Source organism: Haemorhous mexicanus, chromosome 3, assembly GCF_027477595.1.
Source record: "Haemorhous mexicanus isolate bHaeMex1 chromosome 3, bHaeMex1.pri, whole genome shotgun sequence".
Taxonomy (NCBI): domain Eukaryota; kingdom Metazoa; phylum Chordata; class Aves; order Passeriformes; family Fringillidae; genus Haemorhous; species Haemorhous mexicanus.
In genome coordinates, this window is record NC_082343.1 from 23,276,526 (window position 1) to 23,302,771 (window position 26,246).

The 26,246-nt window shown below is 39.2% G+C and overlaps 1 protein-coding gene across 2 annotated transcripts in view; it reads right to left on the reverse strand.

Moving 5' to 3' along the window:
- RPS6KC1 (ribosomal protein S6 kinase C1) overlaps positions 1–26,246 on the reverse strand; it is an 85,630-nt gene that overhangs the window by 12,226 nt on the left and 47,158 nt on the right. Inside the window, exons 10-13 of one of the 2 annotated variants that reach the window (XM_059841065.1) lie at positions 17,350–17,397; positions 15,659–15,791; positions 6,116–7,693; positions 5,755–5,844 (exon numbers count right to left, since the gene is read on the reverse strand). In XM_059841065.1, coding sequence (XP_059697048.1) covers positions 5,755–5,844; positions 6,116–7,693; positions 15,659–15,791; positions 17,350–17,397 — 1,849 coding nt within the window. The remainder of the gene's footprint in view (positions 1–5,754; positions 5,845–6,115; positions 7,694–15,658; positions 15,792–17,349; positions 17,398–26,246) is intronic. The other variant, XM_059841066.1, reaches the window with a different exon arrangement.

Genomic DNA, 26,246 nt, shown 5'->3' on the forward strand with positions numbered 1-26,246 from the left:
AAAAGCAGGAAGTCCAGTCTTACACTATAACCACGAGACCAGCCCACCCCTCGACACATCTCAGGGTCAATGGCACTTTAATCTACCACAGTTATTTTACTTCTTAAACAATCTACTCAAATTAAATTACTATAATACAGAATAGCAGATTTAATGAGTGCCTGCAAACTCCGAATGAAAAACACATACACAAATAATATGCAGGTTTTACTGCATCAAATGTCTATTTGGTAAACAGAGGCAAATAATCTTTTTCCTTGTTCAGTAAATAAAAATTATAGCATGCAGGCTAATAATATCAACTAGCAATTTTTATTTTCATGCCATCTATTTTAGGTGACCAGCTGCACTTTGCATCTGTATTTTCAATTGTTTAAGAGCAAAAGTGACATCTTTATTTGGGAGTACAAAAATCAGGTTGCACATTGAAACATTTTTGTCTTTTTTTAGGAACAAAATCCTTTACACACAATGCCTTCTTTTTGCTTAGGTTTTGCACTGTGCACAAGTAACAGCAGGTTACATAAAACCAAATTTACCATATATTTATTTGTAGGCTTCTGTGAATGCTACTTTGTGTAAATAAGACTTGATTATAGCACACAGCTTATGAAAGCCTCAGAATAATACGATGCATTACTGATGGCCAGTTTCCTACTTACATTTTCTAGGAAGCTAAGCTCCCTTTGGCTCTAGGATCTCAAGCAGCAAATCTCCAGTTTTTAGTAAACACAGTCTGCGAAAACTTGTTTAAACAAGAAAGAAAAAAGACTCTAAAGGCAGCCCAGCTCTGAAACCTCGTCCTCCAAAAACACTACAGGGATGCAACAGAAAGCATCCCCGCTGCTGGAACAAGAACTCGGGGAGTGTAAATAAAACATCTCATTCACACATCATATTTACACAAGATGTCAGACCAGCAAGCTGCTTCTACAACATGACACTTCACAGGTTAGACTGAAAAAGTACCTTAAAGATTTCTCTTCATGAGAAAATCCCCAACTTAAATCTGCTTTACCCGAAGACAGCCTTGACTATGCAACGGCTGTAGACAGTTCTGTCTTTCTCACAGGTATTAACCATACTGAGAATGGCTTTTTTAAAAAAGTTACCAATTTTATTTTTTAAATTGTGACTGTCAAGAATGGAATACAATTATTACTGTATTTAAAAGTTAACAACTCTTTATATTTAAGATCACAATGTTGGCAAAACCAATACTTAAAATAACAGAAGGTGATAATTTGCATTTCAAAATTAATCTATCTTGCTTTTCTCTCAATTAGACCAAAACATGTTGATTCACAGGTTTGTGTGTGTGTGTATGTGTGTGTTTCTTTTTTCAACTTATTTATAGAGCAGAATAATGGCCCCCCTGCTAGGCTGGCATTTGCTCAAGTTTCTGTCCATGTAAATTGAATCTGTTACTGGAATTTTCCCCCCTTCAGAATACCAAGGCACATTAACCAAGAGATAAAGAGATACATTGCTGATACTATCAGCCACCAGGCAGGTGGATAAAGCAAGGGATTTTTTGTTAGTTTTCATGGGGATTTTTTGGACAAATATGTGATAAGGGTTCTCAGAGGGCATGGAGAGCAAAGGGCTGTTTAAACAGAAGTGAATCATTCTCATCTGATCTGCTAAGAACTTTGTATTCAGACATCAGCTGCTCAATGCACTTTAAAATGTTCAGAAAACAAAATTACTATAAAAGGAGGAAAGTTAAAGGAAACAAAACACATAAACCTCACTATAGTTACCTTAGCCATATTAACACAGCAGAAATTCTCAGTTCCAAGTGCTTAATTTCTTCTTTAAAAGCAAATAGGTCATTCTTAGCCAAACCTCCCACAGTTTTATTTGAAGTGGTGTTGAGTTTATACAGTATGATTGATAATCTAACATTTCCCTTGTGAATTAGAGAAACAACATTTGACTTATCATAGGTGAACAGCAAAGATTTAGTTTGGGCATTAATCAAAGTATAGCACAGACACTACTTTTAAGCATTTGCAGACAGCTTTGTTGGTGCGAGACCTGGTTCAGGAACTTTTGGGTTTTTTTAAATTGAGCAGAACTCTACAGCAGTGAAGAGTAACCCGGCCACACCAACAGATTCAGCAGTACCATGAGCTTACAAACACAATTCTTGATGTGCAAATCATTACAAATGAGCCGCATCTTCCGTCTCCAGCTCTTAGGAGAAGTTAAGCAAATGAGGGGCAGCCAGTGCGACAGCAACATCCATTAATGGTACAATGCCACCTCCCGTCGGCAGCGGGGAAGTGCCACTCCTGCAAAAGATGCAGTCCCGCTCGGAACTTGGGCACGATGCAAAACGACCACTGCTATTTCACACAGAACTAATTATGCTGCTCGCAGGGAGCACGATGCAGCTTTTTAAACTGTTCCCTTCCCTCGTCTTTTTGACACTTCTGCATTTATAATCGTTGCAGTTGTTCTGTTATTTTATATATGCACTGCATAATGTCTTTTTGACATATGCAATCAAATTGCCTCTCCACTTCTCCTAGGACAACAGGAGCTGAACAAGTTTCTGTGCTTCACCAGGGCAGAGATTTGATCACTGCTGCTGTACCCACATTGCCTTGCTTTACCTTAATGCAAGGTTGCACTGGCACACAGAAAGCCTTAAACACAAAATCCTACATCCCACTAGCAAGTTCCACATAGGTGAACCTCTATTCTCCCTTGGCCCTGCAAACTTCCACACTAATACATTACTATCCCTAGTCATCCAGCAATTAGTTTTCAATATATTAATTGCAGAATTTAAACTTCATTTTTTCCTTCAACAAATAAAACAGCTTAAGATTTAAATACATCTTCATCCACTTCACTGCAAATCACTTTATAACTTACACTGTAGAAAAGCAACATCCAAAACCTCAACAACTGAAAAGACACAACTGTTTCAAATATGTTTGAAATTTTCATGCAACTCTTAATACAATTTCATATGTTTTAAACTGAAGATATCCTGCAATGTGTTTAAATTTCACGTTCAGCCTCCCCTTTTTCTGCCTCCAAAATGTGCTCCTCAAAAATCAATGCAGAAAAACCTGCAGCCCTAAACTCATCTGTCCTCAGTCTCCAACAGCAGACCCTAAAAAGCAATGTTTATGATCGACACCTTCCCCTTCTTGCATACGTTGAAAGAGTGCACTAAATTGTTGAAACCAGGTAGAATACAAGTTATCATATCCAAATCTATTCTATCTCAAACTCTGTTAAAAGTACCCAGCAAGCCAAACACAAAATTTTTACAAGCCAAGTTTCACTGTATGCTTCAGCAGGAGAGAAAAGGAGAAGGAAGGCTGACCACCCAGAGGCAGAGCAACACAGCACATAATCCTGAAAACACCAGGAAAATTCAAAACGAGATAAAGACTCACTTTGAGTCACTTATTTTCGACACTGTGTTTTATTACAGTAAGAAATCATAAGACCTGTTAAATTTTGTGAAGGTAATTGTTCACTTTACAAAACTACAGCATTTCCCTCAGGAAAAAAAAAAAGCAAAACCAAGTTGTGAGAAACACTTATATTAAAAAGAAACTTTAAAAATAATAGTAAAACCTCAAAACTTGTTCCTAGTGTACTGAACTGAAGGACAAATATGATTTCAAAATCCATATTCCAAGAAGCAGCTTGAAGAGCATTGCTTTCATGATAAAGGGGTTCTGGGACATAGTAAACTCCTCAAAATGAAAAAAAATTATCATCCAAATGAAGCTTTTTTTGCCCCCTGCAATATTGGAACCTAGAGAAAGCTTATTAATGTGATTGTTTCTTTTAACACTGGTCAGAAGTTCTAAAACAACATTTAACAGCAGCAGTAGCCCTAAGAAAGCTGCTGTGGACACAGCTACACCATTACTGAATCATTCCTCATAAAAGAATGACACTTGACTCCTAAACATATTTTGTGCTGCTAAATTATACCAAGTATTATTCTCCTACTAAAAATTAACATGTAACAGCTACACTAAAGTACAAGCATGCTTCACAGAGGTAACATTAAGATCAAGAAATCTGAAAGGCAAGAGTCACAGAGCAGTACCAATTCATCCACCTTGAATACATCTAATACTTGCATTTGCAAATCCTCACCTTGCAGACACACAAGGCAAATACTGCCTGGGGCAGGGCAGAAAGGGCAGAGAGGGGAGGGCAACTTCAGCAAAAAAAGCCCGGATGGGTACCACACCTGTGCTGTGAGGTGGAAATAATGACGGTGTGGAAAACTTTATTCTCGCATTCGGGGACTTCTAAATATTATTTCAACTGCTCCCTAAACACTTAATTACTGCAGGAGTTGGCTGGTTGGGGCTTAGGGGGCAAAAAGCACCTCTCTTTGGATCCTCATTAAAGTACAGAAAAATTAAGCTTTGACTTTCACAGCTCATTAATGATGACAGGCTGGGAAAAGGCTGCACTTCCATCTTTGCTGGAACTCGACTGGGAAGCGCTCTGTTCGCAGCTGCGTTAGAGAGGCAGGAAAACACCTCTCTCTAACAGGTTGTCACACATGTTGGCAACCAGGACAGCCATCTATTTAACAAACACAGTAATTGCTGGGATTCCCCAATTATCTTGTTCTTGAATAAAAGTGGCATGAGGGTAGAGTGAAGGTGTTGGATTTACTTTGATAGGTAAAAAGAATTATTTTCTGTGATACCTGCCCTTTTGACTTGCATAGAAAAGATTTTATTTTTCATTTATCTCAAGAAGCTGACATTCAAAGTCTGTTGAGACCCTACCACCTTTATTCACAGAGGCAGTTTCTTGCTGCATTTCACTTGAAGAACAAAAACGCAGAAGAAAAACCTGATGTCAAACTCAATTCAGAACTTCCATGGCTGGTAACTCTTATTCTAAATTTTTCTAAGCACATTTGCAGACCCTGAGCTTGAGGACTACCTGCATGCCAAGTTGCAATGCCTGGCCACACCACGCACTCTGCAGAAAGTTATGTTGGCATTTCAAGGTCGGAATGAAAACGTAGTAACTTCAACTCTAAACATAGTTTTATGAGTTAACTATGAATTTTTTAAAATATGAAGCTGTATGTGAAACACCTGATTTTTGGCTGTCACTGCCAAAAATCACAGCCCACTGTATTAGCAGAAAATAAATTGGAAAAAGGAAAAGAGGGAGGGCTTAGCTTCAAGTGCCATCCTTGCTATAAGATCTCAAGAGATATTGATTTTATCACCCTCATGATTGATGAAAGCAGTTCTAAGGAAAGAGCTCTCTAAACTATTTCAAAGCCCACTGTAGCTCATCAAAAATGTCAGAGGCATCCCTGAGCCTATTAGAGTTGTATTTTTCAAACCTCTGTGGTTCTCCCCCCACCACCCATGTCCTTTGCATGTATAATTTTTTGTATTTTTAAGGGTCTTAGTGCCACTTTTTCAGCCTCATTTGCTCTTTTCATTTACCAAGATGTACTTAACACACAGGAAATAACTGGAAGAAAACAGAACATTCCTAACTTGCTTAAACAAGACACTCAGTACAATTATATGTTATGGAAATGACATAACACCACCACAGTTCAACAATAAAGCAGCTATGAGCCCTGTAGCTTTTTAAGACATTAAGGAAAAGAAGCAAAGAAAACTCAGATATTGCATGATCTCAAGCTGTATGCTACAGAGACTACATGAGAAAATGAAAGCTGCTAATCTACTTTCCAAGTGAAACATTGTAGGTGATTGCTCTAACCTGGGGCACAGTACATTCTCTCTATGGCATCGTTGTCACAGGAATCTTCAACCTCCCTCCACCTGCTAAAATACGTTAGCTGAATGTGTCCTAAAAACAAAACGACAGGAGAAATCAAAACATTTTTCCCTTCCATTTTCTGCAGAAGTGAACTGTAATTACTCCTTTTGTAGCTAAAAACAGTATCATTAAGAATAATGGCATCATTAAGTACTAGAAGCTATTACTGGGGGTGAATTTGCTGCACTGATAATGAAGCTCTAGACAGGAAATGAAGATACTAATTACAAGATAAAACGCCTACTCAGTTAATTGGAAGCAACAGCGAATAAAAAGAAATGCATTTGCAAAAGTTCCTGACCTCTATCATTCAATAAGATGTTGTTTGGGTTCAAATCTCGGCACACAATTCCTTCTCTATGTAAAGCATCAAGGGCTACCACCATTTCAGCTGCCCATCTTTGAATGCAATCCTCTGGGATATTAAACCTGGAGGTTAGCACTAATCTTTCGTCAAGGTCCTGAAAAATTTGATGTATTTCCTTCTGCCCTGCTCCTGCTATTTTGTCTTCCTTCTTTGGCGCAGTCTTTTTACTTTCAGCTGCTGGTGACATAGCCAAGTCTGCCTCCTCTTTCCTGCTGTCTTCAGTTTGATTGGAAAACAGCAACACTCCTTCATTCCTTAGCACATCTGTGTCCAAGCTAACCTCTGGAGCACCTGAGAGCAGGTTGGAAACACATGAACTTTCTTCTTTGCTTGCCATGTTTAAGGAGCAGGCCCCAAGCTCTTGGAACAGAGCCCCATCTTCTGAAGCACCCACCTCTTGGTCAGATGAAAAGAGGGTCCCAAGAGCTCCCTGAGTGACACCACTTTGCTCGTTTGCTTCCTTGTGGGCAGGATCGCCCACTCCTGGTGCCACATGATTTGGCTCTTGACCAAATGCTTTGCATGGCTCTGCAGAATTATTTAACTGCAAGACATCAGGTGTTTCTAACAACTTTACTTCTGACATGTCCCTATCAGATTTTGTAAACTTTGCTGGCCTTGACACAGCTGGCTCCTCTGTTTCATCAGACATGCCTGGTAAGTTTATTAGAAGATCAGGCCTTCCTTCATCAATGCTATTCACATCATCAAAAGCAGCATCCTTAAAGGAGATGACTGGCACAGAGTCATTTGAACCTCTGCTCACAGTGTCATGAGCTTTCACACTCATTTTGCTCTCCAGGGCATCCAAGCTTCTGTCATGATCTGGGACAGAAAACAATGGCTTTAAAGGCTCTGATTTCAGGTTATACAACTTTTCTCCAAACTCAAGGCCCGGGAGCTCACTAGTGCTATCTTTGCTGTCTATCCTGAAGAGCTCCATGGGGCTGTTCTTGGATCTAGTTAACGAGTCCAGTATCCTAGTAGGGCTGGCTATTTCTGACTCGGCATCGTCGATGAACAGCTTTCGTTCCTGAGGTGCAATCTGGGAGGTGAAGCTGTCACTGCTAACAACAGTGCACCTCTGCAAGGAACTCCTCTCTTTGGTATGCAGCCCTTCACTCTCTGCTTTAGCCACTGGTTCCTCACTTAGGGAGCCAGAGTCAATTTTTTCCTGCCCGTATTCATTGCACAATGTTAAATAACTAGTGGTGCACTCTTCTTCTGAGCTGGATGCTGAGTCCATCCACTTGGAACTCTCCTGACCATCTTCCTGGGTGCTGCTGTCATCCTGAGAGCTTGGTGTCAGGCTGCTCCTCAGAGGGACCACCTTCAGCATGCTCTCCCCATAGCTTTCTCTGGAATCGGTGCTGCTACCAGTTTCTTTAGGAGTAGGTGTTGGTTGCTCCAGGTAAATTTTTGTTGAACTGGATGTTCTGGATTCAGGAATTTCAAAGCTCTCTTCAGGACTTCTGTTTAGGAACTTACTGACATAAGACCACAGTTTCCCCCCTGAAAAAAAAAAAGAAAAAAGGGAGTGGTTCTCTTAATTTCACTCAAAATAGAAATTTTTTTATGAAACAGGAAAATATCTTCACTGTCACTATACCCTTACGTTCATGGAGTTATTTGGATGCGCTACCCCAGCAGGAAATAATTACAGGGACCACAACTTGCTTTTCACATAGATTTGTATTATTACATAAATATTTAAAGAGCTACATCTGACATTAAGCTGCTGGTTTTTTGTTTTTAAACTTCAGTAAAGTCTCATTTCAGAGTGTGTCTCAAGTTGCAAAGTGGTCACTACTCTCCACCTGCTGCCTCAAAAGAAGCAAAAACTAGGGAAGATCAAATTGTTTAGTGCCCATCACCACCTCTGCCTACACTGAATAATTCTGTAACACAGCTCTAAACTCATCAGCAACATTAGTGGAAATGGACTGAAAACTAAACAGCAAGTCCAGTAAGGGAAATTACCATATTAGCAGGATATTTTAAGGGTCTATGTCTGCCTTTGAAGAAGTTGGGGATTTTAGTTAAATGTTGACATATTTCTTCCATTTACTTTAGAATTCAAAAAAAGGTTTTTATGCTTTGCTGCACCACACAAGGATTTATCAATTCTTTAGGTTACACTGGCAAACAGCTCCTTCACAGCATCTAAGAAAGTGATATCTCCAAAAATAAGTTACATTTAAAAAATACCAACCAGGACTCTTAATGTTTTCAAATGCTGCACATATTAAAAAAGCTCACTGACTTCAAAACGTAATTTTAGCAAAATAAATCAGGAAGTACTGTACCTCTTGTATGTGCCAAAGAATTTGGTTTAAAGCTAGCAAGTCTCTTTTGATAACTTAGGGAGAAATGCAATGTCAAGACATTTCAACTTCAAAGACTGTACAGAAATTCTGGAAAATGCAGGAGTTTTAACAAAATCTTTGTAAAAGAAAAAATAAGTATCCATCCCACTGGGCATCGGCTAAGTTGGCGGGTTTTTTGTTGGGTTTTTGTTACTTATTTGGATAAAACAGAGTTTTATATTTTTCCAAAATACATTCTTTAATAGTTTGGGGTTTTTAACACTCTCTTTATCAGGCAAAATTCCTTTAAAAAGTACAATAAAAGAAGAAACTATTTATCATTGCCTAGGAACAGATTTTCTATACTCCCAGGTATTTCAAATAAAACTTATCAAAGACAGAAAAACCTTGACACTTTAAAAAATTAATTTGAATAATATAATGTGAAGTTTTCCTGCCCTCCATCCCCCTGGCTAAGACAAGACTTGTTTTTCAAGGGGAAAAAATATCTCACTGGTTGTGGTGAAAGTAAGTACATTAAAACACTAAAAGGGAATGGGAGTTCTAACAGCTTGAGCCCAATGGTAAAAATGAAAATTTAGGTCTGTTAATCATCCTGGTTTGTGCCCTAAGTACAAACAGAGTTAGCGCCAGGTCAGGATGACCCTTGCCACCTCCTAGAATGCGGTGAGAAAGGATGCCAGGTAAACCAACAGGAGCAAAGGGAAGCAATGCTCACAGAGAAAGAAACAAGAACTGCTATACCGATCACTGTAAACACAAGCACTTTAAATTCTTACCCAGAGGTGCATTCAAAATATGGACCCAAAGTGTGCCCTGCCACAGCAGCGAGGCACAGCCCCTGGGTCCCTCCCAGCAGAGCTGCAGCCCCCCAGCCCAGCAAGGCAGGGCAGGGACTGACTCCGAGCCTGTCTGGGCACAAGTGACCCCAGGCCCTGTGTTGGTGACACCGAGTGCCCTGGCCCTGCCAGAGCTGCCTCACGAGGAGGATTTCAGCCCTGTGAGAAGCAGGGAGCCCCTGCAGGCTCATCAAGTGAGGCCACTTGCTTTAAACACAACAGGTCACACAGCAGCACAGCAGGGCAAAGGCAGCCTGCCCTCGGAGCCTGCAGCTTGCACAGCACTTCAGGATAACTGGTCTGCAGCTCATTTGGTGAAAATGAGAGTTGTCCATCCCATAATCACCAGCAGTTCTTTTCTAATGTTATACTTCTACATTTATTCATATTTTTGCTATAAAATGGCAGGGAGATAAAAAAAAACAGAAAAGTGAATGAGAAAGAGAGTGAGAACGTACATAATTTTTACATATGTGAGATTCTATCTTCTTTTTCACACTTTTATCCATAACAATTAATTTCCTTTAAAATTTCAATTAAATTACTTCAAGTACTTTGCCCAGTTTAATAAAATAATTATTTTATAATAATTTATTTTTAATAAAATAACTTTTCCCAGTTTATTAACTAGGCATGGAATTATTCATGTCCATTTCATACCAAACAATAAAACCTAATTTGAGAACCACCTACTGCATTTAATAAAACACACTATTTAATAAAAAAAATATATAGTCTCCCCATCCCACCTGCATTAAGATTAATTAGTAGAAGTTAAATATTTTCATCTACATATTACCAGTGTTTAGTCACAAATTTATTCTGAAAACACAAGCCTCAGGTGTTGAAGCACGTTCACAGACCATGACCCATGAAGACTCAGATAAGATTTTTGGAGCTTTGGGAAGTTCCTGGTACAACACCACCTCAGCCTCCAGGTATGGCTTCAATGCAAGTGTGAGGACCATCAGTGCTTCCTCTGAAGGAAGTTGTAAGAAAAGGTCTTTCTAACAGAGGCCTGCCTTGAGCTTTGACCCAGGGAGACAGAAAGCTCAAAACTTTCTTCCTGTGCTCTTTTGTCACATCTTTTTCCTGTGTCATTACTGGACACCAGGTGTGCTTTCACATGTGACATCTGAATGGCTCTCACTGACCCAAATGTTTTGTACCCCTACACTAAGATAAGAAGATAAGAAGGGGCTGGGCTGCCCACAATATGAAGAATGCAAGAATTATCCTTGCACAACTTAAGTTTTTCACCTATTGACAAGTTTGGCTGCTCTCAGGACAACTCCTGTCTTCTGCTCCCTCTGCCTCACTTCATGCAAGATTTCATGCAGCCTCCACAAGATTTGGGCTTCTACTTGGATTACTGCGCCTTAAGGGAGACCCAAGAAAGATTAAGGAAGGAAAAAGAGACACGTTGGGATCAATACTTCAAAAATCCACAGAAAAGTCACTGGCAGATTTGAGAGGTTCAGTAAACATAAAAGTTGCAAAAGACAAAAAAGAAATCTCTTTTTTTTTAAAGTGTTCAAGAATTCACCACTGTCCACTTGTGAAAACAGGGAGAACTGCAACAATTCATTTGTTTTTGCAAGTCTATTATCTTGGGTTTTCAACAAGAAGTTGTTCATTATTCATTACTTGTATTTGAAAACCACACTGGAAATGACTACTTACTGCAACTTCAACTTAAGAGTTAAACATAAGTAAACAAAACAAAACAAAAATTATGTCCAAATATGTTAACATACAAATATTTCAAGACTGGCCTCCTGGTCAAGTGGAAATACGTAAATAAATGCCATGCAATAATTATGTTCTATAGTAAAAAACAACAATTTCATTCCTTTTTGAAAACATTCAATCCAGGGTCAAACAAAAGTGATATTTGTATCTGCGTATGTAATTATGCCTTTATGAATGACATACTAATAATCTTTCCCCCTCTCCCCATGTGTTGTGTAAGATCAAGAAAACCCATTAGCAAACCATGCTAATATAGTATCAGGAATCTATAAAAACTAAAATTACAGAAATCAATCCAAACAAGTAAGCTTCAGTCACTGTCAAATAGTCCAACAGACTAAATAACTATAAAAGCTACAGTATTAAGCTATAGTTTATTAGTGTTTAATGCAATTTCAGAACTCTATTATTAACATAACTAATTACTACCTTTGTTCTCTTCTACCGTGAACTGATTCTACAGCCAGCCTAGTTCAGTCTTTCTGGTTTTATAGGCACATGAAAATCATCAAGTTCCACATTCTTATGCAGTTATTCAATGAAAAATTTCTTAATTGCAGTGCCATACTTAACCACATCTCCAGTGTTCTGGAGCTTATACCTTTGCTTCTGAAGGCAGAATCTAAAAAGTTAGTGTTCAAAATAATCAACAGGAAATTTAGCATAAAGTGACCAAGTGATGAAGCTGACTAGAAATCTTTTATATTCTTTCAAACATTTCTGCAGCTTTTTTATTAATAGCACTTGATGTAGGAACACCAAAAAGAAAATACAGAGACTAGATAGTACATAAGACAGAATAAAACAAAACCTAACAGATCAGCAAATTTGCCTCCTAAACATGTTTTTTTGTTCCAGCTGACAAGAAAAATTCATGACCAGTTGGATTCTTCCTTACCCAGTGATCAGACACTTCCCATTTCAGCTTCATATCCTGAAAGACTGTCTGACTAAGGAGACATATTCCAAAATAAATCAATAGCTTTTGCTAGCTTGGCCCATGAGATTACTCCCAAGGATGAAGTACTGCAATTCTCGCAGAACTGGAATGCAGCTAAAAATGCAGCAGTCACTGTATTTAGGAAATTTCAAACAAAGTCAAAGTGAACAACCCAGACTTCCAAATAATTGTAATGTGATAGGGAAGAAAAACACAGTACTGAAAGATATGCATGAATTATTCTCCAAAACTGGGCGCAACTCTCTACATCACTGCATAAGGATTTGTGTATGGCCAGGACTTCCAATCCTAAACCATGCACCTCATGAGAATTAATAGCCTTCCTTGCTGGAAAAGGAACAGTTTCATGGTTTTCAAAGAATCACGGTCCTCCTTTTGAACAGAGACATGCCTGCCAGTAAACTTCACCATGCTAATGCAATGGCTACAAAAAAATGGGGTTTGCACAGTTGCTAGGCCAAAAGCAAAGCAGACACACAGGAACTGCCACGGCACAACAACAATATTCCACAGCATCCCAATGGCAGGCACAGTGGAGCCACAGCTCCACACGAACAGGAAGCTGAGCTCCTGCCTAATCTCCAACATGACAGTAGTTACAAGCACCAGAGTCCTGCATCTGCAGTCCTGTATTTCCAGTGCTGCTGGTGAATCTCTGCTGCAAGGTTTGCTAGTTTAGGCAAAGGTCCAATGCACTCGGAGCAAAAGCTACTATTCCAAAGCAGCCTCCTGAAAAAGTCACTTGCCAAGGAGCGTATCACCTTCCTTACATTTTCTGATTGCTGTCAAATATTTACAGCCAGCATTATCTCCTCTCCTAACAACAAATCCCCAGCTTTGCAAGCCAGAGCGCTGCCGTGGTGCTGTCTATCAGTTGCTGCGTGCAGCAAGCCTCTTCAGCAGGAAGTTTCTTGAGTGCTCTCCAGATTGATAGGAACTCCAGCTTGTTTATGCTTAAAGAGATTTGACAGCTTCTAACAGCCACTTAAACTTTGATGTCCCATGGAAGCCCCCCAGCCTATTTTGAAGCATCTGTTTCTAAAATTTCAGTTGTTAGTAGTGCCAGGAAGAAGCGAGGCCTTATTAACATCGGATTGGCTCTCTCCCACACTAGAACTTGGCAAGCGCTTTCCAAAAAAGCTACCAGATAACTTTATGGACTTTTGTGCTTCTGATACATCCTTGAAGCCTTTCACTGTGGAGGGGAGAAAAATCTCTAAGAGAACCCAAGACCTCACTCACCAACTCCGGGCAGGTTACACCATCATGATTTACCAAAACAACCAACCAAGGTTTTCCTCTTGAAAGTGTGGTCAAGCTTGCAGAATTCCACACAAAACCTAACAGTGCTGCTCTTAATAATATAGTTAAAAACCACCATGAACAGGAAGCAGTGAGCAGCTTCGCAAATGATATGATACGAGCCACTACCCATTTAATTAGTATTTTACCCTTCAAACTCACAATGGTGTAGCTAACATACTTAACATCATAAATCAGCACCACTTACAAATTTGACTGGCACAATCTTATTGCTTACTAGAATTACTTGGAGTATGAATATTTAGAGCATTCACAAGTCATTAAATAAAATTTCAAGAGGCTATTACTTAAAAAGTACTGTCTTAGAAATTTTTATCTTTTCCTAACATCAACTACAAGCACCTTCTCTATTCATATCTAGTCTGAGATGGACAACATTTTAAGACAGGTTTTTCTGTAGGGATTCCTGGTGTTATTATCCTTGTAATTTAAAGAATGAGTACTACTAACATAAGACTGATCTGATCAAGACCATCATCAGTGGGGTGAGAAAAAACTAGTCTGCATACAGTGCAGCATAATTTTAGCCCTATTTTTATTTATCCTTTATTCACACAGAGTTTGAAGCCTTTCTCCTGAATCTCTTTCCAGCATCAGTGTCACAGCAGGGTGAGGAGCAGTGACCACTGTCCCAGTTTGGGATTTGGAATCAAGCCCTACATCTGCAATACACTTATTGAATACACTTCAGGCAATTTACTCATCACTGTGTACCCCAGCTACCCCTCTTTACAGCAGAATATATCACTCTTCCTTTCCCTTTGCATGATCTGAGCCCAGACAGTAGGTTCATGAAAATGAAGGGGCTCTGATCGTGCCATGTCTCTATTTTTCACAATAAAATTAACACTTCCAGAAGATTGTCTTTGTCAGCTGCTCACATTAGGCCTTCCTTTAAACTTTTGTTCCTACATCTGACCACTTCTCCCACAAAATTCCATTACTACTCCACTTACTTTTCCAGCTGTCTCAAGGAAGAACATTCTTCCTAAAGAGAAGAGCAAAACTGTAGGACTTCAGAAACCACAGAAATATTAGGAAGACTTTTTAAAGTTATGTAATTATGCTAGTATTAAGGGCAGCTGGTATCTGACAAGGGTTGTGGGTAGGATTTTTTGTTTGGTTTGGAGCTTCTTTGGTTGTGAGTTTTTTAAAATACTTTTTCTCTGAACAAAATGTAACATCTTATGTGGAGATTGCAGCTCAGGTGAGAATCTCCCAATTATTGTGTCTATTATTATATACACACCTCAAAAAAAGAGCTGCACTGTAAATTCCCAAGATCACCATCAGGCACTACTGCAATGTGAAGCTTTTCTTCCTTCATCAGTGCTCATGGCAAAACCAAGTCACACATTGCAGAAACATTAATTCCTGTTGCAACTCTAACTTTAGCTGGCCTCATAGGACTAATTGTTCATGAAAAAGCGAAAATCTAAGTTATTAGGAGAAAAAAGAAATAATATTCAATGTAATAAAATTATCTTCTCTATCAGTCAGCTTCGTTTCTTCACATCATCCATTCTGTCTGAGTTATTAACATTTCCTAAAAAAATTACTATTAGCAATACCAGAATTTATATTCTGCACTCATTCTAAACAAATATGGGTAATTACATTTAGGGAATATTTAAATCCAGGTGTTAGACAAAAAAATCAAAATGTAATTATTTCGTGCCACCTGTTCCCTGTACATTTAACAGGAATTTTAGACATAGTTTGAAGGTACAACTCTGTGGTTCTGCTTTGAACTCCTGTGTGATGCCACTAGCTATTTTCTTAAAAATCCAGATCAGAGCAATATTAACCAACAGGAAAATGTTCATGGTTTTTAGCAGAGCTATTAAATTCTTGTGCAAATACTTGTCATTTTAACTAGAAGATGCTAAAAAAAAGATTTACTAGTCAAAGTTTACAAAAGTAGGCAAAGACTTTATCTCTGAGAGATAACTTTAAATAATGCAGATAGTTGTTGCAGTCAAAGCACTCCCTCTCCTGTAGAAAATAAACAGTTGGAAGCCTTCAATACTGCTACAATTCAAGTAACACATCAGGATTTCAGGCTATTTGAAGCAGGAATCAGCTCCACTGCAGAATGAAAGGGGAAAAGGGAGGGACAGAAGAACGGAGTGGGGTGTCTTACGTGACACCTCTCTGCCACACTAAAATATTTTAACTGGATGTATGAGAGATTCATTTGACAATGAAGTGCACCATTGATTAAAACTGAAAACCTTTGACTCTTTTCAACAATATGCTTAAAGGAGAGACAAACCTTCTGCGTGCTGCAGCACGAGGAAGACAGACTCCTCGGAGATGATGTACTTGTGCAGACACACCATGTTGGGCACGCAGCGGGGGATGATGGTCGTTCTGCTCCTGCTGCACTCACTACTTTTCCTTAGACCCTGACAGAGAACAAAAAGGTCAGTTGTACCCTCAGTTGCCTTTGGAGCCTGCTGTGCTCTGTGTTTATCAACCAAACTAATCTATCCGAGTTACTCTGGGCTTCAGAGAAACCACTCATCTGCTGCTCTATGCCCCTCGGTCCCCCGAGGCTGTGCTGATGGCATCTGGCGCGTTTCCAGAGAACAGAAGATGGCACAAAGCTGCCATTAAAATCAATTACATGGGTCAATGTTTTTATTAGAATCTCTCTCAAACTAAGTCATCAGGATGACACTCAGTTATTTCCCTGTGACCTTTTTTTTAAATTTTATTTTTGCGCGTGACCAAAAGACACTGTTAAAAAAAATTCAATTCGAGTCTTAAAGACAAAAGAATGCTTTAGCCTCACAGGTAATCCTCACATTTCCATTTTACTTTACTAAAGACAGCAACCACCTCAATAAAAAGAAAGGAAAGGATTAGTCTCCTTGAGAGGCAATGATTTTTGGGAGGTAGCACAGGGATGAAGTTGCCAGAAGTGAAAAAATTGATGTGGGAGGGTGGAAGGGAGGGGAGAGAGAAAGAGAAAAAAAAATTATGTCAATAGTGTGACCTATTACAATATTGATAAACATAGGCAGTTACATGGGAAATTCAATGTTACCCTATCTGCCAGTAGATAATGTGAGGTTCTAATATAAAATATTCACAAATGAACCTTTATGAGAAACAAACAGGTTTGCTGTACCCTGCACATACAATTTCAAAGGCCGATGCACAAAGGTAAGGTGGGTTGTAAGCCAGATCTGAAGCAAAGACATAAAATGTTAACAAGTAATTAAAGCTTCATGTTTGGGACATAGCTTTTTTTCCATCCTTCCTGCCATTAGCAGTGGAGTTCATGTCAAGGGGAGCCTGAAGTAAATGACCACAAAAACAATACTCATAACTAAACCAATTCTCAGCATCACAGATGCTCTGAGCACATTGGGGTCTTGATCTGAACACTTTCTGAAACATAAAAGAGTAATGAAAAAATTTTACTCTGACCAAGTAACTGTACAGACATGTAGTGGGTTAGTAACATTAAACTCAGTTATTTCAGACTATTGATGTAAAACATAAGGAAACAAATTTGAAGAAGCCAGTTGTACATTTCATCCAGAACCCGATTTGGCCAGCAGGATATTCCTCAGCTAAAGAAGACCAAACACAAAGTGCAGTCAATGTGCTTGGATTAAGGAGAATTTTCACCTTTGTCAGAAGCCCTGAGCCACCAAGGCTTTATAGATGTTTTAAAGCAGCACATTAAATGTGTGATTTTTTACCAAAGCCTGCAAAGGTGTTGGCCTCAATAACCAGAAGCATCTCAGGTGACTAAACCAGCACATCTGAGCACTAGGGATGTTAGAGAGAAAGGAAAGGAATGCAACCAAACACTGACAAAAATTCCAGGGCACTTAACATGTATTACCATAACAACAATATATTGCAGGGATACCTCTATAAATTGCATATAAACTGATCGTTGTGTGGTGGTATAATTTCAGAGGCCATATAATAAAAGATTTTACTCACCTTCAATATAAAAGTCTGCTGTGTTCTAGTGTCCATTACAAGCAAAACCTAAGCAAAAAGTAATCAGAATTTGTTTAGGATTCACAGGAGTAAGCAAACAAAACTTCTAGTTATGGTTCTTAAATCTAATGCTGAACACTCTTAAAAGAAGTGATATCATCAATTTAAAAATTAAACCCCTGCAGCATACAGACTTGACAACCAGTCTCTTTTTTTTTTTTTTTTTTTTTAGCAAAAAAATTACTGAGGATATAGATCTCTAAACTTAGGGTAACAACAACAAAAAAGAGGATTTATTTAGAGAGAAAAGTGTGGATGGGTTTCCTGCAGAGGCAAGAATACCTACAGCTGCAAAGAGCATCTCTGCTAGCAGTGCATCACCTCTACTGAAAGCACTTTAAACAAAACAATGAGAGAAGCACTAAACAGCACCTACACTCTTAGCAAGCTCCATTTGGCTATGTGTTGAAAACAAAAAAAAAAAAAGAAAAGAAAAGATACATGTGTATATACATTTAGGAAACTGAATCTTGGAAGGCTGGAGCCCTCCGCCTTCAAGCCACCCTGCTCAGGAATTAAATGTTTTCAAACCCTAAGAACACAGATGTGCTTGAAAAGCACCAGCTGCAAGACAGCCACCCGAGCAGCACAAGCTCAACCCTCCTCTAGGAACACGTGTGCCCTCATTGTTTATTTACAGCAGACAATGTAAGCTTCCAGTATAAATATTCACATACAGTTACAGCAAAATATTTCGGCTGCAAAATCAAACTCCTAAAGGGCTTCTCTCCCTTGCCAGTACTGGGGTTACCTAACACTGGGTTAGGAGGAACAGACAAGGAGCAGTGAGGACCAAGTCAGCTTGCACCCACAAAGACTTCTTGCAGAGGAATGACACATCAGGAGCAACAAGGCTTCATCAGGTGGCAGAAGGAGAACAGCACCCAGGCTCCCTCAGCTCCCTGCGGCAAGGGGCACCAATGCAGCCATGCTCTGCTGTCTCTGGATGGCAGCATTCAAAACCCACTTCTCTCCCCATTGCAGCTCAAACATGAGAAGGAGAACCGAAGTATTTTCCAATCATTTCTCTCTCACAATATTTCACCAAAGTAAATGAAGTCACAGACTCTTCCCCATTTCAAAGACCTCCTCTTTTACTAGGGTTGCAGACAATTTTAAAAGGTTTTCTGTGTCTTTGGTGGGGAAAAAATATCAACAGAAGCTGGTGCTACTGAGATTCTTTTAACAAAGGAATGGCACAGTTTCCATTTCAAGGGCATGGTAAGGAAAGACAAATATTCCCAGTCTTTTGAGTTTGCCAAAAAACTTTTTAGGCCTCTTACATAGGGTTTCCAGAAACAGAGGAAACTAACTCAGTAAATAACAACTGTTAAACTGGTTTTGTTATCCTTGCTTAACCAAAAGGTGTAAAATTAAAATTAAAGAAAAACACAAAACCACATCAACCAACCAAAGAAAATCAACAGAACAAGAGAAAAAATAAACGCCACTTTACAAGAAGGTGCCAAAAGAAGATAAAGATGGCTTGGAAACATGTATTTGTTTACAATCACTCTCCTTCCTCTTCTCCCAAGTTTGTTTGCAACTAGACACTGTTCACATTGAGGCAATAAATACGAGAACATATGTGATTTTTTTTTTTTAAATGTGCCCTTTGACTGTCAATATCTCCCAAACAGGTGTTGGCTAAATGATTATAAATTGGCCTCTGGATACACCTCTTCAACTGAGCCGTACAGGACTGGTGATAATATAATTAGACCTAAAAACATCAGGCTGGTGAATGCTTTCCATCTGTTTGGCAATAATGTTTAGTTAACAATAGTCTTTAAAAGAAGCACCTTCAACTTCAGTTCTTAAAGTTATTTATAGGGCCATTCTTAACACACCAGCACTCTTGCTAACAAGAGCTTTAGCCACTTGGAAATTATTAGCCATACGGCTGTATATGAAAAGGAATGGCAGCATTTAACATCTGTATCTCTCCAGATTTACAAGCACCAACCTCATTTAAAGTCATTTCTTAATGAACAGTTCCGTGGTCTGTATTAATATTATAGTTGCATGCACAAAGATCATAAGGAGCCAAACATTTTTTTAATACCAACAGTAGGCCAATCAGTAATGAAGCTGTCAGCATAAAGGACAGAATAATAGCTTCTTTAACCCTCAAACAGGATTTGTTCATTTGTAGAGTAGAAGACACCAATTTAAAAACTGCTCATGGGTTTGCTCACCTTTATAAAGACAAAAATCTAATTTGGTACTAATTTGATACAATTGTCTTTCCAATAAAAGGCTCCTAAAGCCATCTTTTATTCCATGATAAAACAACTGCTATAACTAAAACTGTCATGAAATAATTACCTTTGATAGCATACCTTATTGCACAAATACAATTAATGTATTCCTCCCTTTCATTTTTCACACTTGCTTATCAGCACTGTATTAGCATATGGTGCAACAGAAGAGATTACTGAGCCCTCTCCCTGTAAGTTGAGGTACAGAAGCACCACCACCAAGGCCAATAAAGCAGGCAGCAGGTCCCTGTAGGGTAACTTCATCTGCTGCTATATTGCAGCATCAACACCAAAGCAGCAGCTACACTTTTATACCTGCAATAACAACAATTAATATCCCTGTGCCTTTGAGGTTAACTACATACATGGACTACCCAGTCCAACTAACCAGCTCCTTTCTTTTTGCTTCCTATCAAGCATCCTACCTTCCCCGAGTGACTAACACCTCATTTACAGCTCCACTTCCTTTTAGGGACAATTATATCTTTGTTGATTCAGTACCAGGCTTTGGCAAGACTGTTTACTTCAAAAGAGACTTCAAGAAGCCCAGGAAGAGCCTTGGAAGTAACTTCAGAAATTCATGTAGTGATGTCCATTTGGCCCTGGCAGACTGCAGACTTTACATGGAACAACCAAATCAAAAACTTGTTTCAAGGGAAAGCAGCCTGCATGCATTATTACAAAGATGTGGTTCAACCAGATTCTCCCAAATAATTAAAGGACAACACAAACGGGTAAGTCAGAAAGCTATTTCAGGAAGGGGTAAGTCCAGGAAAGAGAGGGTCACAAGCATATTTGCTTAAATTTTTATCACTCATCCAGAGCAGAGAAAGGTCAGCAGCTCTTGGATGCATTACAACACTGCTGCAGAAGGGCACAACTGACCCAGGTGCCAACTTACACTCCTCACCTCACGCTTTACAGCCAATTTATAGACAGCAGTGCACCAAGTCTCCTGTTTGCATTCCTTCACACTTCCCTCCCGTGGCAAAAGTGTTTTTGTAATTCTAAGATTCCTTTTTAAAATGCAAAGTGACAAGTCCTCACCCTAAAGGCACAATGGGACAAAACAGGATTCCACAGAGCATTCCCTGGGACAGAGCTCTGCCACTCTCCAGAGCAGATCACACAGAGATGCTGGCATTAGCCGAGGCTGCTTCTGGCTCACAGAGCTGACAGAACCTCTTTCACCGTGTAAGTTGTAATATTTAACTTCTCCTAACAACGAACTGCCCACTGTAACATTCAGCATCCTGTCTCAGAGAGGAGGGAGAAGAAGGCACAGCAGGGCACTCCTGGGCACTGAGCAACTAGACTGTGACACAAAAGGAGAAAAAGCAAAATCCTATTTGTAATACTAATGGATGAACAGAGTCAAGGTCCACATATCATGCTGGCTCTTTCTTACAGCTCTGTTGCTTACTCATTCTTTCTCTATTTTTTTGCACTGATGACAACCTCAACATGGCCAAAAACACTGACACACAAGTAGCAATCACCACAAATAAATATCTAATGTAAATAAGTGTCTTCAGCAGCACAGACATCCTAATTTTGTATAAGCACTGGAGCTCTCAGGAACATCCCAAAAAACAAGTGAACACAGCAGCACTGCATGACAGCATCTCAGCAAAGTGCAAACAGCAATAGCCCTCCATGATGCCAAATAGGATTTCCCACTTGAGAATGTTTTTTCCTTTTCTAAGTCAAGAGTTAATTCTGATGCTGACAGCAGCTACTTAAAAAAATTAGCTTCTTAGATTTGATTTACAGTGTACCCAACAGCTTAGTGGAAAATAAATTCAATTCAATTCAATATAGTAGGTCCAATTAATTGGAGAAAAATAAAATAAAACCTGCTTGGTAAATAACCATAGTCTAGCTTTAAGAAAACAGTTAATTTTAAGATCCTTTAAATGCACAGAAATTAGCAAATGTTTCGGTATGCTAATTTTTTTTAATTAAAAGATATTTCTACAGTAAAAGCTCTTTCATATGCACTACTGATTCTTCATCAAACGTTAAGTTTCCAACTTAACACCAGTATAGCCGGTGGCAGCCTGAAGGTTTACCATCTGCTGCCACCCAAAGTCACGGTGGCCACCTTCAGAACATATGCATCAAAGCCCAGAGATAAGAGACTGAAGGAATACTGCAGAAGTCAGCATAAGGGGGAGCACAGACCCAGGGGCAGGCAACAGGCAAGTCACCAGGAAAAGAGAACATGGTGAACCAGCAGTCACCCCAGCGAGCAGCCAGCCAAGGTCACAGGGGACAGCTCTGGGAGAAGGAAGGGCTGCTCTGAGCGCGATGTTCTCCCGCCGCTGGCTTTAGCACCAGCACACAAATCCTGTCACACATTTGCTTCCTCAGTTCCCCTTCCTTTTCTGGGATTTTCCCCCCCTCTCTTCTTCCCTGCCCAGCATCTCAATTTTTTTTCCTAGTTTCTGTTCTTCCATAGCACAGAACACACCCGTGCTTTTTATTTACTGGAGCAGCTTTTCATGCTATTCAAAACAAACACTCAACACACTTGCTTACAGAAATGTGACTTTAGGTTCACTAACACAAGTGAAAAATAGCTCGTACCTGATCAAAGAAAATTGAATAAGATCTCTTACTGCAGAATCAGACAGCAGAAAGGTTTCCAAGACAAACCACAGCTAAGGGATTACTTTAAAACCAGTTTGTTACTTTAAATCCATTTTGTTATTAAATTGCTGCTTTACACTGAAAACACTTTATCTTTACTTTACATTATTCACTTTACACTGAATCATGTAAATATTGCCACCAGTGGGCCACCTATTAACTCTGGTCCTTATCTGCTTAACAAATGTACCCTTATCATAGGATAGATACTCAAGCAAAAGTCCTAAAAAGTTGAATATGCATCAGATAATCATCTAGGATTTTTTCTCTCGTGTTTACCCCACCAGCTAGAAAATGCTGTAGTGACAGATGACAAGGAATGAGACAAGTCATCCACCTGATCCCTGGCACGAGTATTTGGGACTGCAAGAAAACCTCAGCCGGGGCTGGAGCTCAGCTGGGTGCTGCACGCAGGACACAGCTCTGTTGATGGGCAGGAGCAGGGGTGCAATTCCTCCTGCTCTCCTCAGCTGTGCCGGCTGTCACAAGGCTACCAGGATTAAAAGATCTACTTAACACAGATTTATTCTTGTCACTTTTCAGATTACACCACCCAGACTCTCACTCATCTCCCTCTGTCGTTACAGAAAGAGATTACATTTGGCTAATATGTATGAAAAATGTGATTATTCCTTATCCTTGTACCTGTGCAATATGAATTATCTTCAGTTTGCAATTATTCCTCCTTTCAAACCATTATTCTAAGGAACTTACAGCCTGTATATTCTATGACTTGGAATAATAGTGTACTTATAAGACAAATGGTGCAGCTTTAAATAATGAAAATGCTAAGAAAGCAGCATATATTCAAATTCGAATTTTTAAATACTTTGAGTCGGTTGGTAACAGAGAGGAAAGTCCGTTTTCTTAAAGTAAACTAAAAACTGGCCAATAAGTTACAAATGGTGAAATATTAACCTAGAAAATATATCTGGCAGGTTTTACTAATTAAAGCATTTTACAATATGAAATGCCACTGGCATCCCAGAGTAATTGCCTGGCACAAATTACGTAGTAAGCAACTTAGTAACAATTACGAAGACAAACTTATATAATCTTGGTTTAAAATAAAATATCTCAATAATTTATTTCTTTCTGAAGGCCAGAAGATATATAGTACAGACTGCAGAAGAACAATCAACAATGTAATTTCTTTTTTCTAAAGGCAACAGCAAAATTTGCATTACTCTACCAAATCTCACTCAAGTCAAAAGAAATTTTAGTGAAACAAAATAGGAAAGAAGCTAGAGAGAAACAAGGGTTACAACAACAAACACTGAGAAATGTTCAGATTTGTGTAAATGGAAAGACTTCAAGAAAACAAGTGGCAGGTGTTTGGGGGCAGGGAAGATGGGACAGGACCCTTTCTAGCTGGCAGAGAAACTACGTTTTAAAGTTGAGCAAGCTTTGTTACTTGGGGCTTGAAACCTGACAGTAGCTTAGGAATAAGCCCACAGCGGTAGGGAAAGGAAGGTGGTGAGCCAAGAAAGCAGTTTCAACAATAACTCTGTAATTGGTTTGATTTTGTAGGACTTGGCAAGCCACTTAAGAAACTTAAAGTTTATCAAAATATCAAACCAGCTCTTAAAAGTTTATTTGTATGAATAGTTACTATTATTATTCAGTTTCAGATTTTCAACATTGTTCTACTGCTATTCTCCATTCTGCCCTGTTTGTACGTACATTCCAGCTCCCTTTCCCCCACACCTCTTAGGCACACACAGCCACTCAGTCAAATCTGTAAGATGATCTAAAGGTGCTCACAGAGTGCACCTGAGAGCCAGGGGAGAGAAAACATCTGCTACGGTCAACTCAGTTTCACAGCTGCAAGTCTTTAATCTCCCTTCACAATAAAAGGCTGAATATTTAAGTTGCTAACAAACACTAACAGGACATAGTTAGCAATGTCTGTTACTCAGGAACAACACCACACATGCTGCCATAAGTAGGGACTATTCCACCGACCCCTCTGATCAAATTTCATTAGACCTAGCCATAACCTGTTTGAATTCAACTCTGAGTCTGCAGATTATGCATGTGAAGTTCACATATATTCTACCTATTTCTGCCTTTCGGCACTTTCACTCATTAAGCAGACAAGTAGTGATCACACTTTATAAATAATTAATAATATTAATTTGGTTCTCTTGCGTATTTTTAGTCACGTCACCAAAATGTACAGCCACCAGAATTAGGACTTCTCAGGACAGCATGGGAGACACAAAACCCCCCTATATTCACAGTTAACAGAATTGCTTCCATTTTCTAAAAAACGTTATCCATCTCAGAAACTCCAAAAATAATTTTACCACAAGGCCCTGATGAGAGTATGTGATTTTATTAGGTTTCATAATAAAGCTTAACAGTGTATTGAACAACAAGCTCAAATGCATGGACAGCTGTGGAAGAACTGAACACAGCCAGTGCCAGTACCGACAGTGCGCTGAGCCTTGATGGGGGACTGGGGAGGGGATAGAAGAGACATAAAAGACAGCCATTGGTTACAGAGGCATAGTTATTACTTAATGCACTCTGCTTTCAAGGTGAATCTTTAAATTGAATGAATCTAAATAACAGAGGGTTCTAAAGAATAAGAAATTGGGTTTGAAACAGCATTGTGAAGGTATCCAGCAGCACCATAACAAAGTCGTTTCTTTAGGGGCCGGTTGTAGCTTCAAAGGAAAGATTTGCCTAGGGCAGAAACTCAGCACAGAACCTGCAACCTTGATTTTTAATTAGGCAAATTCTGAAAGCAAAACTCTTCCCTATTCCAAAAAAAGAAGTTTCCTACTTTAAGGTACATGAGATGATAAAATAATTGATCATTCATAGTCGGTGATAACAACAGCTACAATATTTAGGTATTTGTTTCCAATGCAGTACCTCGGGTAACATTAATAAGAGCCTTGCTGCCCAAACAGCAGCACCTCACAGTTCACAAGGTTTGCAGGACAAAAGCCACCTTTACAATTATATTACACCTCCATTTTCAGAAATCTACTCACCAGCAGGCTCTTTACATATTAAACATATAAAACACCTGCAAACACCACCTTGTTACCTTTTGACACCATGAAGTGAGCAAATACAGCAGCAGCAGAACTCAAAAAAAAAAAAAAAAGGCTTCCTCAAGCAAAATATAAGGCCACTTTGGTCTACTAAAATAGTTAGATTTATACTACAGCCTTTGCACGAGAGCAAAAGCAGAAGGATGGAAGGCAAAGCAGATATGGGCATACTTCCCTGAATTTTCACAATAATTTAAGGAGATGAATAATGCTAAGATCTCTGACTCTCAGATTTAGCAGAAAAAGGACAAAACAACAAAAATTACTGAGGTGACAAGGAGGGGAAAGGGCAGACAGGGAAAGAAAGATTGCACATTGGGAATAACCTAGGCTAAAATTAGGTATCTAATCATTCTGCCTAGTCTAAAATAGTTTGAAAAACCCAGAGTTTCAGGTAGCAACAAGCATTTTGTCCATGAAAATGAAGCCAATTCAAAACACTTGAAGAGGCTTCAAAAGAAGAACAAAGAGTGACATTACTCTAAGGGAAAGCACTGAACCTTTCAGCATTTGAATGAGGGAAGGTTAACAGCTGGTTTTCTCGAGGCAGCACTGTAGCAGGCAGACACCACTCTGGGATTCAGCAGTGGGAGAACTAGTCTGCAAACCAGCCAACACCATTTTAAATTGGTGAGTTTAAGCCAGTCTTGCACGGGGTTAGTCAAGCCAGCAGTTACAATGCCAGTGGCTCATTACCACACCCCCATTTTCTGCTGAAACCAAAGCAGCTACCTTAGGGTTAGAATGGAAAATTATTTTCAGGCAAAGCTCCGCGTGGTGGTGAATCAGTTACAGCCTTGTGCCCAAAAGCATAGCATCTTCAATGCTGGCCCTGGAAATCAAAATCCATTTTCAG